This window comes from Gadus macrocephalus, chromosome 21, assembly GCF_031168955.1.
Source record: "Gadus macrocephalus chromosome 21, ASM3116895v1".
Lineage (NCBI taxonomy): Eukaryota > Metazoa > Chordata > Actinopteri > Gadiformes > Gadidae > Gadus > Gadus macrocephalus.
Genome location: NC_082402.1, coordinates 6,610,611 through 6,628,493, shown reverse-complemented (window position 1 = coordinate 6,628,493; position 17,883 = coordinate 6,610,611). Strand labels below are relative to the sequence as shown.

The 17,883-nt window shown below is 48.8% G+C and overlaps 2 protein-coding genes and 1 long non-coding RNA gene across 3 annotated transcripts; 1 reads left to right on the top strand and 2 right to left on the bottom strand.

The window, feature by feature from the left end:
• The first annotated feature begins 1,886 nt into the window (after positions 1-1,886).
• On the top strand, positions 1,887-3,698 carry chac1 (ChaC, cation transport regulator homolog 1 (E. coli)). Its single transcript, XM_060041112.1, has 3 exons — positions 1,887-2,538; positions 2,686-2,721; positions 2,847-3,698. Exons 1-3 carry the CDS (start codon positions 2,368-2,370, stop codon positions 3,231-3,233), a joined length of 594 nt encoding a protein of 197 aa, XP_059897095.1. The 5' UTR covers positions 1,887-2,367; the 3' UTR covers positions 3,234-3,698.
• LOC132449466 (chromatin-remodeling ATPase INO80-like) lies at positions 3,503-17,639 on the bottom strand. Its single transcript, XM_060041111.1, has 10 exons — positions 17,438-17,639; positions 13,087-13,181; positions 12,639-12,711; positions 12,042-12,200; positions 11,601-11,703; positions 11,208-11,296; positions 10,522-10,683; positions 9,499-9,676; positions 6,864-7,079; positions 3,503-6,625 (listed from the first exon to the last, which is right to left on the bottom strand). Exons 1-10 carry the CDS (start codon positions 17,462-17,464, stop codon positions 6,417-6,419), a joined length of 1,311 nt encoding a protein of 436 aa, XP_059897094.1. The 5' UTR covers positions 17,465-17,639; the 3' UTR covers positions 3,503-6,416.
• LOC132449997 (uncharacterized) lies at positions 7,625-7,959 on the bottom strand. Its single transcript, XR_009523725.1, has 2 exons — positions 7,891-7,959; positions 7,625-7,706 (listed from the first exon to the last, which is right to left on the bottom strand). It is a non-coding gene; the product is annotated as an uncharacterized LOC132449997 (long non-coding RNA).
• Positions 17,640-17,883: the final 244 nt, after the last annotated feature.

Sequence of the window (17,883 nt, the reverse complement as noted above, 5' to 3'; positions counted from 1 at the left end):
ATGGATTTACACAACATGCTAGAATAAGAATAGAAACAAAACAAGCATATTCCTTAATTTGGCCGTCAGAATTCCTTCCTTACCAGAACGAAGAGATATCATTAACATACAATAATAAAATGGAGCGAGGTGTCTCTCCTGAACCCACGCTGCAGTACATGGGAGCTGTCTCATTAAATTAACACTAGGTGTCAGTAAGAATCTCAGTGCTCACAATGCCCATGACTACCACAGCTGCTCTCCTATAATGGCTTAGTAAACCAGTTTGGCAAACAACCTCGTACATGCCATTTATATGCATGCCCACCATTGAACTCTGGAATCCTGGTTTAACCTGATTTATGCGACACTGAATGCCTAAATTCCGATTTTTGATTCAGACTGACAGGTCGAAGTAGATGGGATGAAACCGCATTTTGCGCGCTGCGTGGGGACATTACTGGTATTCTGTTTATAGGTTGTCGTGCCGCCAGTCTGAGCCACGCACTAAAACGCGGTGTAGGAAGGAATGCAGAGGGCTGCATGCCACAAAGATCTCTCCCTTTTCTGATACAGAAGTGGGGTGTGTCCGTCATCTTTTCTCTTGAAGTAAAGGTCAGTCGTAAACAAAAAGAAACATGAATAATGCTTTTTCTACTGATAAAAATAGTACCAACCACAATAATACTAATACAATAAAAATAATCGTATTCTCCTTTTCTTTATCATTATCTTCATCGTAGTTTTTGTTGACCATCCAATGAACAAAAGGCATTTCATCTCTCTGTAAACTCAAGAGGCTGATGGGGGGGATTTCGGCGCCATTTGAAGAATGAGGATGGGAATTTAAAGCTGTCAGCTGTGAATACCCACAATGCGCGGGGCTTACGACAGCGTGTGGCCGGCTCGCCCAGCTCAGGCCTTCAGCCTGCAGAGAAGTCTGCAGATAAACGCCATGCACTGCTGGAATGCCTGCCCTGATCACAGAGGCATCCGCAGGGCTGCATTACGGTTATCTTTCCGAGCGAGATAACCCTGTTATTTATAGATCATCTATGTATTGATTGGAGTTGTGATTGTACCTGATCCACACGTATGCAACAGTGAGTTTTTTCGCTCCCTTTTTTGTCACTGTCTTCCACTACCATAGCTCCTTGTTCTTGGAGAAAGATGGCAGAAGATTATTTACCTTTGGGTTATGGTTGCAGTCATCCCAAATAGCATATCTTCAACATACCAGGTCTATTGATTTGCTGTATGTTGAACTAATGTTACTCTAAATCTTGAACAATCACAATAGTTGTATTACTATGCAGCCAATGTAGGTCTTGTAGTGTTTGAAGAATGCAATACTAAATATATATTATTCAAGTCGGCAGACATTGTTTGTTTTGACTGCATTCAACAACATCAAACGTGAAAACGATTACAACCCGGTAATAACAACCCTGTAATGATAATAAGCCGTCCCAAATGACACCTTTAAAACTGAATATTCAAGATATCTGATAATAATAGATTCACAGAATTGATACTTGATAAGGGCAAGGAAGGAGTGCCCCGCGTCTGATGCAATGTCTTTGCCTGTTACTTCTTCGCCGTGAAAACATGGGAGAAATTGCATCAGCCAGAGTGAAGCACAGAGAGTGACAAAATAATTGACCAATGAGTTAATCGTATTGTATGAGTGAATTTTTTTTGACCAATTACTTTGAGGGATATCGGTCAGCCTTATAGCGATTTTGAGCCAATCCCAGATCTAGTTTAGTTTAGATTTACAGTTTATTTGCTGCTCTGGAGCCCAATTGGCTAAAGTGATGTGGAGATCCACCCATTCTTCAATTATATTGGTCAAAGCCTCTGCTCAAGACACGCCCACCCTGGGATGCTGGTATAAAGTCGCCAGCACAGAGGCGCCATGTCATCGAAGAAGCTTAACGACGACCGCTGCAATAGAAACGATTAGATTAACGGCTTGCCCAGCTTTCATTTGTCTTTCATCTATCTTTTCTTTCCAGTATTATCTATTTCTTAAAACGTCATCCACGGCTGGCTTAGGTGGCTGGCCACAAGCGCTATCGATTTGATTTAGATTGTTGAAAGCCACAAGGCTATCATGGATTTTTAAGGCAGTTATGCGGCAGAACTAATGCACAGGCATGCATCGCGCAAGGCAAAACCCTCTCCGAGACTCCATCCTCTCGACTGCACAGCAGTTGGGCTCGAATACCGTCCGCGGTATACCCGTGAGCCAACCTGTGCCGCTCCTCCTTGACCGAAGGAAGCTACTATTAACCAGCTAGTCTGCCTACCCAGCGGCCTGTTAGATTTATCTGTAAGCGCTCCATCCATTAATCTGAACGTCGTCCTCTAAAACCGAGTGAAAAAATGAAGCCTCAGGACGTGATGACCGTGAAGACCAGCCTCTGGATCTTCGGGTACGGGTCGCTGGTGTGGAAGCCCGACTTCAAATACAAGAGGAGCATGGTCGGGCATATTCAAGGCTACAAGAGACGCTTCTGGCACGGCGATAACTTTCACCGTGGAAATGACGAGTTGGTAAGATTATCGTTTTTTTAAAATGATGTATTTGGCCAGAGATGGCTTAAGACACTATGAATGGGTGATTTGTTCGTGGTACCACGCCCTGATGTACTTTCCATTGCCCTGTCATTGACGCGAGCCATTTTTCTTCTCTCCCTGCAGCCCGGAAGAGTGGTGACGCTGATGGAGGATGATGACGTAAGTGGACTGCGATTATGACGCTGCAATGGAATCTAACGGAAATCGTTTTCATACAGAGTTCCTACCAACACAATAGTTGGGGTGAACTAACATCTCCTCCTCCTCCTCTTCCCTCTCTACAGGCGAGCACTTGGGGCGTGGCCTTCGAGGTGACCGGCGCCCAGGTGGAGGAGTCACTCAAGTACCTGAACCTGCGCGAGGCTGTTCGCGGCGGCTATGCTACCAAGTCAGTGGACTTCTACCCCGAGGGCGGGGTGGACCAGACGCCCGTGACGGCGCTGGTGTACATCGCCACCGAAGACAACCCCCTGTACCTGGGGCCCGCCAGCCCGGAGGTGATCGGGGCTCAGATCGCCATGAGCTTCGGCAAGACCGGCCACAACCTGGAGTACCTCCTGCGCCTGGCCGAGTTCATGAGGCAGAGCTGCCCACACGTAGACGACCCCCACCTGTTTGCCATCGAGGCGGCGGCGCTGGCGTTCGTGCCCTACCTGTTGGCGGCCCAATAGCTTGTACCCTGACCCCCCCCCCCCTCCCTCCTCCCCTTTCTGTACTGTTAACTTTTGAGTAAAAAGTAGATAGACAACATTAGACACATCAAGGCGTTTCATCTGTCATATCTTTATAATTATGTCATGGTGGATGACTGTATCTCGTTGTATTCCTGTTGTGTTGGTGAGGTCTGTAACGCTAGTACCCCCTACCCCCCCCCCAAGGGAGTGTACTACATGTGATCAAATGTGGAAGGAAAGTCTATTTTTCTTTTTTTTACAGCCAGCCATTCATTTACTGTAACTGTATCCCCAAGCCTGTGAGCAACTGTAAACCACATTGTTGTGCTCTATGTTTACCCCTCATGTTGGGTTCACAATAAGCTAAATATGTATTTGCACTGCTAAAGGACTGCTGGTTGTGTTGACATGTGATGACGAATACGACCAGTTTCACAGACTGAAATAAAGTTTTGAACAATGGTTTCTGTTTCGGTGTGACTTGCTTTTGCATAGTGAGTAATGAAACTCATATAGGCTAAAATCCCCTCCCTCATGGGCATAGCATTCACTTCGGGCAAACCTCAGCTCACGACGTGACCTTTGATTGCATTGCTATTAAGTTGTGACTAATTAGTGTAGACGTACAAATACAAGGAAGCTATTCTGAACTGGTGCAGCCCAATATGGTTTTGAATTTGTAGTCGAAGGACTTGTGGTTTTTCAACGCCTTGTAAACACCATCGTATTTCAAGAGCCATGCGAGCCTGTGCGCGGATATAGACGTCTAGCTGGAAGCGCCATACATGGGCTGAGATGCATGTAAACACTCCTGGACACACCCGAACCCGAATTGGCTGGGCTAGCGTGTTCCTTGGCCGGAGCTCAAGACCGCACTGGAGGTGCGCAGGCTTACGTAACACCCCGGGCTGGGAAGGGAACTACCTCAGACCTGGAAGTCCTGTGTTTACCGTCTGTTCCACGAACAAGTCAGAGTTCAACACAACACAAATCCTTGAGCCCTCAAAGAAAAATAATACACACACCCACCTCTTGGAACCCAGAATATTACCATGAAAACACACACACACACACTTCTAACCCAGGATTTTACCAATAACACACATGTTCTTCGAACCCAGAATATTAACAATAACCTTTTATACTCGAGTATTTGTGAAGTGCGCTGTAGATATGGGAGTTCGATGTTGAAAACATTTTGGATATGTGACCCATACTGGATGCAATGAGAACAGTGCATCAGTATAGATGTGTGTCAACATCCACACCCTCCTATCTTATCAGCGTTTACTTCACCTTAGAGTTATGCAACGTGTACTCGAACACGTTCAAGTGAAAGTTGTTCAACTTTCACTTGAGAAACGTGAAAGTTCCAAGATGAAATCATGTTTGTGTGGCTGTGCTGTTGGCGGGACTCTGACATTAAGCAGCTGTCAAAAGACTTGAAAGATGAATTCAAAAGGTCGTAAACATAAGAAAAATAACTCAAGTGATTCATTCTAATTGGAGTCAAGAAGAATGTCTGCCCTTGATTCTAGATGCAAATGTAAAAAATCTCACAATTAACCAGATTTAGCACAGTTTTATTTTCAATTGGCTTTTCCTGTTAGTAAAATGGCGCACTTTTTTTATGTACACATAACCTATAAAAATAGATAAGCACATAAGGGAGACCAAAGGAAATGTTGCTCTCAATATTATGTACATCAATATAGAACATATTTTATCACACTATTAACACTAAACAAGAAAACCTAAGACGAATGTAGTGATTGACATACAAAACATTTGCCATTCCAAAACCATCAACGATAAACAATCTAAAACATTTGAGAATTGTGTACCTTTTTTTGAAATATGAACACAAATTCTAAGCAATCTCGAAAAGAAACACTATAATTTACTTTGTATTGTATGGAAATTTTCACATCACAGTCACAACTCATCCTTTCTGATCATAACCTGTATAACTTAAGCAATAAACATTCAAATAATTTAAATCGAAATGCTCTGAGTCCAAGCAGCAGCATCGTCTTGAAATATGTTTCATTAGCCTTCAAGTTTTTTTTGTAATCATCCGATTTAAAAAAATATCGCTGCATTGGTTTTTAATCGAAACATATCGCATCATATAAAAGTTTTCATGGACAAAAAAGGTTTGAGAAAAGTTGTTTAGGCTATGCCATGCTTGTACGGTTTCGTAGGTCGTCCATTACAAAAATAAGAGCTATCGTACAAAAGTGAGAACACGTTTTGTATGGTGTGGTATGGATTCACATTTTGGAAATGCAGAGGATGGAGGATCCAACAGCTTGAAGTTCAGGAACTGAACAATAAAAAAAAAGAATAAAAAAAAAAGAAAATACTTACAAAGTAAGACATGCAAATGGAAGACATTGCTCAGTGCATCAGACTCATCGGACTCTCTCGCACTGGGTGATACGTTTTCAAAGCCCTTTATGTATGACGTTGGTTAAAATGTTGTGTATGGATATATCTATATATATATATATATATATATATATATATATATATATATATATATATATATATATATATATATATATATATATATATATATGTATATACACATACATACAAACATATGTATATAACCTAGGCGTTACCATCAATGACTCCCAGAACATGACCACAGAAGGACACAAAATAGAACAAACAACACAAGAGGAGGAACCAGGTTGTCTCATCTCCAAAGCACTTAAGAAACTCTCCTGCCACAATGCAAGCCAATATCCGCAGCAGGAGACGCCATTCGGACGCTTGGAGATAAGAAACGCAACATACCAACTGGGAGGGACTGCGGGGCATTGTAACTCTTTGTGTGCGCACGCGTGTGGGTGTGTGTGTGTGTGTGACTTTGTAATAGAGTGCGTTCCTTCATTTAGTGAATGCTGTTCCCTTGACAGTGTGGGTACTGTGCGGCCAGCTTTCTGAGAGATCACAGTGAGAGCAGGTCTGGTTTCAGGGCGGAGCGCAAGAGGGACTGCTTGTCTTTTTTTCATGGTGTCCACATTTGCTTACCATAGCTGGTTATTCCTCTGTGTGTGTGTGTGTGTGTGTGTGTGTGTGTGTGTGTGTGTGTGTGTGTGTGTGTGTGTGTGTGTGTGTGTGTGTGTGTGTGTGTGTGTGTGTGTGTGTGTGTGTGTGTGTGTGTGTACACTACTGTGGCCCCGGTCCGGCGGGCCCCTTGCCCTTGCGTGCCGAGCCGTGGCCGGCGTGCGCAGAGTGTTTGTGGGGGCTGGGGGTGGAGGCCCCTCTCTTGGCCTGGGGAGAGGAGCTGCTGCCCGGGCTGAAGGCTGGGCTGGAGGCCGCCGGGGCCGCGCCGGAGCGGCCCAGAGCCGGCTGCAGAGTGCCGGCCGTAGGCAGGCCTTCAGGGGGGGGGGGGGGGGGGGGGGGGGGGGCGAGATGAAGAGCTTAGAGCTTAAATAAATCATGAGTTGGGCCTTTTAGACATTTGACATCCTGAGTATGAGTCAGTCTAGTAAAGCGGAGCTCAACTTGCATGTGGATGCAAAGTATTCGCGTCCCCATCAGAGTGCAACACACGTGTGTGTGTGTGTGTGTGTGTAAAAGAGTGTGTTTGTGTGTGCGCGCGTGTCCCCTCACCTTTGCCCATGCTGTAGCCGTAGGCGGCGTAGGCTGCGGCTGACGCCGCCGCCGCCCCCGCCATCGCCCCCGCTATCGCTGCCGCGCTTCCGGCGGTGGACTTGCGGCCACGCCCCTTCCCCGCCGATTTAGCTCCGCCCCCAGAGCCTTTCGGCCGGCCGCGGCTGCGGCCAGACCTCCCCCTCCCGGGGCCCACAGCGTCCTGAGCTGAAATACCTGCGAGGGAAATGAGTAAAGACTGTCAGAGATGGCGCCGTATCTCCTCATTATTCCTTTTGGTAAGTCTTATATGACAAACCAAATGATAAAAGCAATTTCTCTTCGAATTCCAAACCACAATCAGCTCCTCGTATCTGACCTATAAGACGGATGAATGTGTTGTAGTGTGATAGGCTCTGGCTCAGGAAGTGGGCATGATCAGGAGGATGATCATGATGAAGATGAAGATGATGAGGTAAGCGTGGCTTGAATGTGACCCAGGCCTACAAGAGCACCAGACGACATCCCTCGCAGGGAGAAATGATCCGTCAACCAAAGGGGGTTAGGGTCTAAGAAAAGTAACCCAGCTGAGGCTTCCTCCCTCCAATAGTCCCACAGATCTACAGAATAAGAGTAATCCTGCCCTTAACTGCTCTCCTGTGACGGACTGGGCTTCTCTCTACCGTATCCTTCAGCACATTGAGTAAGGTTGGGTCTGTTTCCTGAATCGGCTGCCAAATAACCCAGCCCTCTCCTTTTAACTGCCAACAGCTTAAACCCTCTCCATGAGTCCCTTATCTTCCCCCAGGCCTCTGGTCCTCCTCTCCCCTGTATAAACCTTTCACCCCTCACACACGCGCAGCACTCCCCAACATGCACACACACACACATCACTCCCCCCACACACACACACACATCACTCCCCCCACACACACACACACGCATCACTCCCCACCACACACACACACACGTATCACTCCCCCCACACACACACACACACACACGCGCATCACTCCCCACCACACACACACACACACACACACATCACTCCCCCCACACACACACACACACACACGCATCACTCCCCACCACACACACACACACACACACACGCGCATCACTCCCCCCACACACACGCACGCATCACTCCCCACCACACACACACACGCATCACTCCCCACCACACACACACACACACACACACACGCATCACTCCCCACCACACACACACACACACACACGTATCACTCCCCCCACACACACACACACACACGCGCATCACTCCCCCCACACACACACACGTATCACTCCCCCCACACACACATCCTTCCCGACCAGGCATGCAAACACACACTCTGCGACTCCGCCTCCCTGACACATGGACTCACAAACTGACACACACACACACACACACACACACACACACACACACACACACACACACACACACACACACACACACACACACACACACACACACACACACACACTTTTGCAACTACTTTTTCAGTCTGCCCTTCACTGTCCCGTTTCCTCCTCACCCCAATAAAAAAAATGAAAACAATGACTCTCTCTTTCTCTCCATCCCTCCCTCCCTCCTCCCTCCTCCCTCCTCCCCCATACAGGGTCTAATCCACCCATCCCGGGATGGAGTGCAGCGGACTCTGGGGGCCGCCGGGCCCAAGTCATAAATCATCTCCCCCCCTGACCGGAGGGCAACCAGGACAGCTGGACCCCACATGGAGGGCAGAGCGTCCGGGGAGGAGAAGGGCGTTTAAAGAGGGATTATTTCACGGCAAAGCGTCCAAATGTAGCTTATGCTACAGCAGCGACACACAGACTCAAGTTGAGCTATGGGGCGGATCACAGAGGAAAAGCCAGGGGACTGTGTGTGTGTGTGTGTGTGTGTGTGTTGGTGTGGCGGGGGGGGGCAATATACCCTACGTAAATGGAAATAATCGGCCCCCTAATCGGCTCATGGATGCATGAGGTAATGGCGGTCGGGAACAGCCTGGTTCCAGCGGCGGGCCCTGGCTGCACGGCGTGTTCTGATCAGGACCTCCGCAGGCGGAGGCCACAAGGCCGCCGTGCTGCAGCTCAGCACAACAGGAGACGAGAGAGGGGTCGTTCTGTACGCAGGGGGGCTAGGGAGCTGTGACGTGGTGGGGCTCAGAGAACCAGAGCATTCAGACCCTCTGTCCTAATAAGTGGAGTCCAGTCGAATGAGCTCTGTGTTATCGGTGGGTTGGTGTGGATTTCGTTTTTTTATTAAAGACCTATTAAAAAACGGGTTTACCATGAATAACAGGACTTAAACCCACTGATCTGTCGGGCTGCTATGATGCATGCAAAATAAAAAGGTATATGGGGGTGAAAGAGGCATCCACTGTGTAGCCGTCCCCAGGAATACGTTCAATGTGTAAAACAAGGTTTTGGACACAGATTTGAACCATCTGTAGTCAATAGAGTGGACGCCTGTTGGGGTCTGACCCAGGATTGTTCTTGGACATCTGCACCCCCTGCACACACGTGGACACACACATACACACTCGCACACACACACACACACACACACACATAGAGAAGCAAGAGCCCACACGCACACACATACACGCACGCACACACACACACACACACACCATCTGAACCCCCCTACCGTTGACGTTGTCCGAGACGGAGCCGGAGACAGAGGCGGGGGAGTTGGTGGCGCGGGACTGGGGGGCCGACGACGAGGCCAGGTCGTCCACGATCACCAGCATGTCGCTGCTGCTCTCGTCGCCCTCGGCGTCCGGGGGGGGCAGGGAGCCCGTCTGCAGCTCGCTGCTCAGGGAGATCTGGCCGAGGGACCACACCCCATCAGACACACACACACACACACACACACACACACACACACACACACACACACACACACACACACACACACACACACACACACACACACACACACACACACACACAGAAGGTTGACCGTCATTGACCAGGAGGTTGGGAGGTGCCTCGGGAGCGGGTTTGGGGGGGGTGAGGGCAGGATGAGAGGAAAGGTGAGGAGGAAGAGGAGGCCATTAAAAAAGTAAAGGAGAGAAGGGAGGGAGGAAAGGTGAGGAGGAAGAGGAGGTCATAACAAAGTAAAGGAGAGAAGGGAGAGAGGAAAGGAGAGAAGGAAGAGGAGGGGTTGAGGGAGAATGAGGATAAGAGGAAGGCCGTAATAAAAAGGAAACGAGTGAGAGAAAAGCAGGAAGGAATCCATCAAAGTGGAGGGGTCAGAAGAGGAAGAAGAGGGTGGGCAGTGTGTAACGGGAATGATATTTGAAGGCACACACTCTCTGAACTCACTCTCTGTAATAAGAGAGTTTTATGAATCTGAAACTGAAGCGGATGGAACCAGGTGCTCCTTGAATCTCTCTGAGCCCTTTCTCCCTTTCCATCTCTCTCTCTCTCTGCCTCTATGTCTCTCTCCCCCCGAGGAATGGGCTGGGCACGGCAGTGTCCCTGTCCTCTCTCTCTCTCTCTCTCTCTCTGTTTGTCTCTATGTCTCTCTGTCTCTCTCTCACCTCACTGAAGGGGCTGGGCACGGCAGAGTCCCTGTCCTCTCTCTCTCTCTCTCTCTCTCTCTCTCTCTCTCTGTCTCTCTCTCTCTCTGTTTGTCTCTATGTCTCTCTCTCTCTCTCTCTCTCACCTCGCTGAAGGGGCTGGGCATGGCAGAGTCCATGTCCACGCTGATGAAGGAGTCCTCCCCGTCGGCCGAGAGGTTGGAGTTGTCGGCCGAGGGCGCGTGGGCGATGACCAGGTTCACCTCCTTCCCCCGCTTGGGCTCCGACTCCTCCCCCTTCTTCTGGAGCTGTGTGTGTGTGTGTGTGTGTGTGCGTGTGCGTGTGCGTGTGTGTGTGTGTGTGTGCATGGGGACATATATATGTGTGTGGAGAAGGGTGGCGGAAAAAAGACACGTAAGCCATGAAGGATTATGAGAACGCAGATCGTTCAACTTCTTTCCGATTGTTATTGTGAATTACAATAAGTCTTTGTCATCACCCTCTGACCGTACAAAAGCCCACCCAAGGGCGACCCAGAACCCAGAGGGAAGGCACATGGAGAAGGAACAGAGGAGGGCTCCCTCGCTCAAGGGAGGGTGAGGAGGGCATGAACGACCGTCAGGTCGTTTATGTGTCTCCACGTTGGGCAACACATGCCCTCCTCACCCTCTCTTGCTCCAGAGAGGGAGAGGAGGGCAACACATGCCCTCCTCACCCTCCCTTGCTCCAGAGAGGGAGAGGAGGGCATTTGTTGCCCAGCGTGGGGACACATGAAGGACCTAACCAGTGTGCGGCCCGTCCAATGACTAATGGGCAGGGAAGGCCGGCTTACCTTCTCTGCGTATTTCTCCCTCTTCCTCTTGCGGTCCTTCACCTTGCTGCACTCCTCCAGGTCCCTCTTCTCCTCTTGTCTGACGCGCACTACGGGAGAACACACACACACACACACACACACACACTGTGAGGACACGCGCATGCTATGTACAGCATGTATCTGGGTGTATGCGTGTGTGTGCGTCTGTGTTTGTGTGTGTCTGCGTGTGCTTCTGCATGTTAGTCAGTCAGTGTGTGTGTGTGTGTGTGTCTGCTTCTGTGCGTGCTTATGTTGTGTGCGCTGTGTGTCAGCGTTGTTTGTTTGTGGTTGTGCCTGTGTGTGAGGGGCTGTGTGTGTGTGTGTGTGTGTGTGCGTTTGCGGGTGTGTGTGGAGCATGCGTAGGCCGCTCACGTTTCTTCTCCAGCTCGTCGTCGTCCAGCAGCAGGCCGACCACCTCCTTGGGCTTCAGGGTGTCGGGCTTGAAGTTCCCGCCTGAGATCACCACCCGCTGGATCTGATTGGCAGACGGTGGACAACGTTGATGAGCATCACCATGGTGTGGCCAATGGCGTCGGGGCTTTCGTGAGGCCAGTATTGTTCAGCATTGTTCTGTCTGTGGTCTAAAGGATGTTTCTGTGTTCCTGGCTCCCTGATTATGGATCCCAGTAGGAGGAACCAACACATTTGCGTCATGTCGCAGGCTGACAGCAAACCACAATCTAATTGAATAACATAACTTTGAAATGAACTACAGAATGGCTTCTCATCGTGTCATAGTGTGGTCATCTATGCGTGCGTGTGTGAGCGTGTTGCATGCGTGCGGGCGGGCGTGCGTGCGTGCGTGCGTGAGACCTCGCTCTTCTCCTTGGCGCGCTGCAGGATCCTCTCCTCGATGGAGCCCTGGCAGATGAGCCGGTACACGGTGACCTGCTTGGTCTGGCCCAGCCGGTGGGCCCGGTCCATGGCCTGCTGGTCCACCGTGGGGTTCCAGTCGCTGTCGTAGAAGATCACCTGGGGGCGCACACGGACACACGGACACACGGACACACACACACACACACACACACACACACACACGTTGAGGTCATGAGGTCCATATAGTCTCAATTCATCTTGACGACACATGTTTTCACGAGGTCCACTTCCAAGTAGAACAGAGACAGACACAATAGGAGACAGAGCTTTGTGGAGAGAAACACAGGGGGATATAGATCGGAATTTGTCGATTCAGGGTTTGCATCATAAGACGTGCACGGTTTCAATAGAAACAACGTCCCTGACCGATGAAACGCAGTTAAGGGGAAACGTGTGTGTGGACTAATGGCTTCACTGTGGGTCCGAGCGTTTGCTGAGGCATCGACTTAACGCTCACTCAATTAAGCGTTGGAATGGCGTGTTGACGCTGGTGGGGGCTGGTGTTTACGTGGGCCATGTTCTGGGGGGACTCACCGTGTCCGCAGCGGTCAGGTTGATGCCCAGCCCCCCCGCCCGTGTGCTCAGCAGAAACACAAAGATGTCCGTCCTGCAAAGGGAGGGCTTTGTTAAGACCTTGTTATAAACACACACAGATGCATGTGCTCAAACACACACACACACACACACACACACACACACACACACACACACACACACACACACACACACACACACACACACACACACACACACACACACACACACACACACACACACACACACACACAAGCCCCAGAGTATGACTGAGGATATTGGAAACACACACACACAATGTAACCTAAATTCTTTCCAATAAAACACAGAACCCCCCCCACCCCCCCCAGGACTTGACTAATGAAAGCCAGAGAACGCAGACAGATCACGTGGACACACACACACAGATACACACACACACACACACACGCACACGTTTCCCCCTCACCGGCTTTGGAAGTCTGCCACCATGTCTCTGCGTTCTGAGATCTTGGAGGAGCCGTCCAGACGCATGTAGGTGTGCTTTCGGTAAACCATGTACTCCTGAAAACACAAGAGGAAGAAGAAGACAAGAGGAATAGAGAGAGAGATAAACGAGGAGTAGGAATGAGGGACAACATCAACCCCTGCAGTCTTTCAAACTTCAAAGATCGGTTCTCCAGAAGAATGCACATGCAAGACTTGAGCTTCGCTTACGGCCAGAGCTAGACTTCATATCTGCTTTAGATCAGCAGATATTTCGCACTGAAATAGAAAGACAATATTTGGGCAGCACTTGAGTTGAGTGGGAGTCCATTAACAACGTTGAAGGGGCCACTTTTGGTACCACACACTGTGCTAATGCGTGGCGAAAGCATCGTAGTGCGTCAAAGTAGAGCCTCACGCAGGCCAAGTGCTTTTCCAAGCGCACCAGAATGGGAAAGAAGGAGTAGGAAGTGTGACCCGGCGTGTTCTCGTCACATGCTTGTTTGTTCATTAGCCGTGCACCTTATCAGCTGGGCTTTGCTGATCTCATCACTTCCTGTGCTCTGCGAAACTTTCCGCTACTGCTGTTATTGGGGCGGTGTGTTTTTAACAGACCGAGCATACCCCTAGCTTAGAGGTTAAGACTCACAGAGAATAGGTAGCTCCGTCAGATACCGCCGTATCTCATCAAGGCTCAAACTGGAACCAGAATAATACGCTTCAGGCATGGTTGTGAATTTATGAGGCACATCAGCCCCTAAGTGGGCATTAAACCCTGATCTAATACCAATGATCTCACCTCGTTTACAAGCACGATCTAGAAAAAGCGGAGTTCAACTCGAATACTTGATGATTCGGTGAAACTACGGCTCAGATATACCGATTGTAAAAGTCCCATGGATTTAAAAGGTAACCATTGTTCTGACACCGGCTCGCGGGGGCGGTGGTAGCGTTCATCTCACCATGCATGTCTCTTGTTAAGGAACGAGTTGCCTTCAGCGGGGGCGTCTGATAGGCCGTTATGCTTTCATTGGGGCACCGAGGAGCTTATTAAGAGCTGTTAAACCCCGATGTTCGGTTCCAGAGAACAAAGCACCCAGAGCTGTGGTTTCCTTTGCTGTGGGATCCAACACACTTTAGTGAAATACCCACTTTAAAATATGTTATATATATGCACTTTCAGATCCCAAAGCCCCAGTATGGGTTTTTTGGTGCTCTGAAACACTTAGTATGAATAATCTCAGCTCCCAACATACACACAAGAACGTACAGAGTTTTGTGTGTGTGTGTGTGTGTGTGTGTGTGTGTGTGTGTGTGTGTGTGTGTGTCCAGAAGGTGATGACAAGGTTCAGGGCCACCACACTGATGAGGTGACATGGTGATGTATCAATCTTTACCGACACCCCTTCCTCCCACCTCGCCCACAGAAATACACCCCACACTCACTCTAGCCATCGCGTCTCACATCGGACCCCAGATAAGTCCTCCCCAGCCCCTTACGCCATGGAGGGCTCTCCTCTGCGTGCGTCTCGCTCGGTTCCCCCCAGAGCCCCATATGCTCAGAGACAAGACTACATTAGACGTTGTGAGGGGCCCCCAAACGCCTCGTTTGCATATCTCCTGCGAGCGAGGGCCGTTTGCAAAAGCTCTGATTGGCCTTAAAAGCGTATAACCCAGGGCCTTGTTAAAAATCTTCGCGGAATAAAAAAGGCAGTATATTTTAAGCAGCCCCCGTTACTACTAACTGTGTTATTACTCTCCGAGTTGTCTGCGAGCACAGACCGCCATCACCACCGCGCTGCGCTTAAAAAAATGATGGCTGGGCCATTATCTTGAGTCCACCGCAATGAGGGATAAAACCCACAATCCGGAAAAAACCCAGTGCCTCAGACTTCAGCCTAACACGTCTCTCACAGCCTGGAGGCTCTTTTACCTAGGCACCAGCAGGCTCCTTGTCACGGCAGATCTGGAAATCTGTCGATAAAAAAAGGGATTTACGCCAACCCTCATTGGACATCAATGCAGCCAGCCGTCTTAAACGGGCTTGTGACAGGCCCTCTAAGCTCATAAAAAAAAAACACTTTACTGCTCCATTGTGTTCGTAAACGCGGACAAATATAGCGTTTGGAAATGGAGAGATGCCATTGCTATTTTTGGTTGTCTTTTTTTCTTTCAAATACAACGTTTATGCTGCTATTCTGGTTTAGCTAGCTCCAACTCTCTTTTTATTTCTTGGCTGAGGGGAGCAAAGGGGTTGATGCTAGCCCTGAGCTACTCTAGCGGTGGCTATCCTACAGGATGTAAAGCGCTCTTGAGAACAGCGACAGACCAAGGGCACACTAAAAGGGATGGACCAAGAGGCGAGGGCCAGGCGAGGTTAACCAACACGGTTGATTTTTCAATGCAGAGGAACCACACAGGGGCATCAGCTCAATACGGGACGCGGGTCGAAGGCTGACCTGATTTACCAGTAGCGCTTTGCTCACGGTGGTCATTTCAGACTAGCACACTAAAAGTAAATGATAGGGAACGTATAAAAGTGCAGCTCGGTTAGCAGACTTGTATTTTATTAAGTGGGTTTCGATTCCGTTTGCCAATGGATTTTAGTGCCGTGTAAAACCCAAGAAAAAAACGTGACACTGTAAATTACCGTAATTCATAGCGCAGCACCGCAGCAGGGGGACTTGACCATATATGGGCAACCTGGTGCAAGATGGCATGCAAGATCAAGATGGAGGCCACTACTACGGCTGGGGTTTGTGGGAAGAAAAAAAGGAACGTAAGCGTGGAAAGAGCGCACAGGTCTTATCCAATCAATCAGAAAAAAAATGCAAAAAAGACGACTCTGGCTTGCCTCTTGATTATAGACACACAGGCCCCTAGCAACAAGGGCCGTCCCCCGGGGGCCCATGCTGCCTGCGCGTCTGTCATCAAAAGACGCGGGGCCTCACCCATGGCGTCACAGATACAGGCCTTGTTTCGGCCTCAGAGAAATGTGTGTGTCGTTGACTCTGGGCGTTTAGACAATGGAGTGACACACTAGAAACCGCCTCGTCATTCAGCCCCCCCTGCTAGAAAACGCCTGCCAGTTCCCACGCCCGCCTGCCAACTCACCGCCCCCCTCCCCCCCCCCCCCCCCCCCAACAACACGGACAACAAATAAGCAACACCAAAAAAAAAAATACTATTGTTTCGCACTCCTCCATTTTTGCAAAGAACCTACTAACCTTCTCTACTGACACGGTAACGTTCTACCCTTCCGTTTGGCTTGTTTGTTGTCCCCGTCAGGAGAAGTGCAGGTCCCCTACTACACCTCCCCCTCCCCCCGTTCTCCCCATCTGGCTTGCTCCCCCTGCAGATGAGCCCGCTTGCTAATTAGGCCTGACCTGTTAATTAGCCCGCTAATGAGAGTTCTAACGAGGGACAGCGAGACCCATCATAGCAGTAAGGACCGGATATTCAACACCAGACACAAAATACTTCTTGGCCTTTCTTATTGTGTTCGCTGGAGCAGCCGCAACCATCCCCAGGAAAAAAAACACTATTTCTCAGGGTGGGGGGGAAATGTAGATTCATGAGTCTATTCACAAATTCCCAAAATCTTTTTGTTTATGGAATTTTATTTTTTATGAATAAAATCCTTTTTGTCATAGGTTTACCTATGTCTGTTTACATTATTGCACCCAGTCACATCATACCATTAAACCCACGTTACTTTGCTGTCATTTAGCGCCTTCATGCTCTGTTATGTTAAAATACCGTTTTCTTAGCTTGTAGCGGCTGGAGTAGCTCCTGAAATCAGAAGCCCTATGTATTGAAACAAGAATAGAGTTTGAATCTAGTCGTGCTCCGAGAATCCCAATTGAAACGAAACATAATACACTGAAGGGTTCCCATCACTTATTATTCCTGGAAACATGTTAATGCTAACAGGATATGCTAATTCCTGGCTCTGATGAATGTCAGCGCCATCAAATCCTTGTACAAAATCAATTTCAGAGATGTTTTGGATATTTTGTTTTAGTTAGTTGCCTGGGCTACAGATTTTCTTGACATGTGATCCAGGAATCATTTGTCAGCAAAATAAACCAGAGAGCGTTCTTCCTTCAGTGACCTGTTTTGGATTAGCCTAAATACACGCACACACACACACACACACAAACAGTACACTTCAACGGTTTGTGCATGTCTGTGTTGTTTTGTACTTGCATGTGTATTCTGGCTCTGAACTCTGTGGGCTCTGACCTCTATGGGTTCATGTGTGGGTTTGTTTGTGGGTTTGTGGGTTTGTGTGTGTGCGTGTGTGTACAGTGTGTGTGTGTGTGTGTGTTTACCTCCAGTAAGTCTATCATGCGGGTCATTTGGGAATAGATCAGGACGCGGTGTCCCTGAGTCTTGAGACGACTCAGAAGGAGGTCCAGGGTTTGCAGCTTGCCACTCTCTGTAATGAGACTCTCCTTATCTGAGAGAGAGACAGTGAGAGGGAGCGAGAACGAGAGCGAGAACGAGAGGGGGAGAGAGAGGGAGGCAGAGAGCGAAAGGAAGAGAGAGTGGATAAGAAGAGAGAGGGGGGTATAAAAGGAAGTTAGACTCTTGATCTCAATGTATAGTTTTATGGCAAGTTATTGTTTATTAATATGCATTGTTATAACAACCACTAATATTATTCATACAATTAGACAAGGCTCATTCTGGAAAATACTGGTAGGTTGAAGCGTTGTGTTGAATTGGCAATGCTGATTGAAAACTTATGTAGAAAAGGTCATCGTCCTTTCAGCGG

Bases quoted from the DNA above. Each gene is read 5' to 3' on its own strand.
- chac1 (XM_060041112.1), top strand. From the start codon at position 2,368: ATGAAGCCTCAGGACGTGATGACCGTGAAGACCAGCCTCTGGATCTTC. The intron at 2,539-2,685 runs GTAAGATTATCG...CTCTCCCTGCAG, and splicing joins ACCGTGGAAATGACGAGTTG to CCCGGAAGAGTGGTGACGCT. The intron at 2,722-2,846 runs GTAAGTGGACTG...CCCTCTCTACAG, and splicing joins CGCTGATGGAGGATGATGAC to GCGAGCACTTGGGGCGTGGC.
- LOC132449466 (XM_060041111.1), bottom strand. From the start codon at position 17,464: ATGACCCGCATGATAGACTTACTGGAG. The intron at 12,712-13,086 runs GTGAGGGGGAAA...CTCCCTTTGCAG, and splicing joins GTGGCAGACTTCCAAAGCCG to GACGGACATCTTTGTGTTTC. The intron at 9,677-10,521 runs GTGAGAGAGAGA...TCCCTCGGCCAG, and splicing joins TGCCCAGCCCCTTCAGCGAG to ATCTCCCTGAGCAGCGAGCT.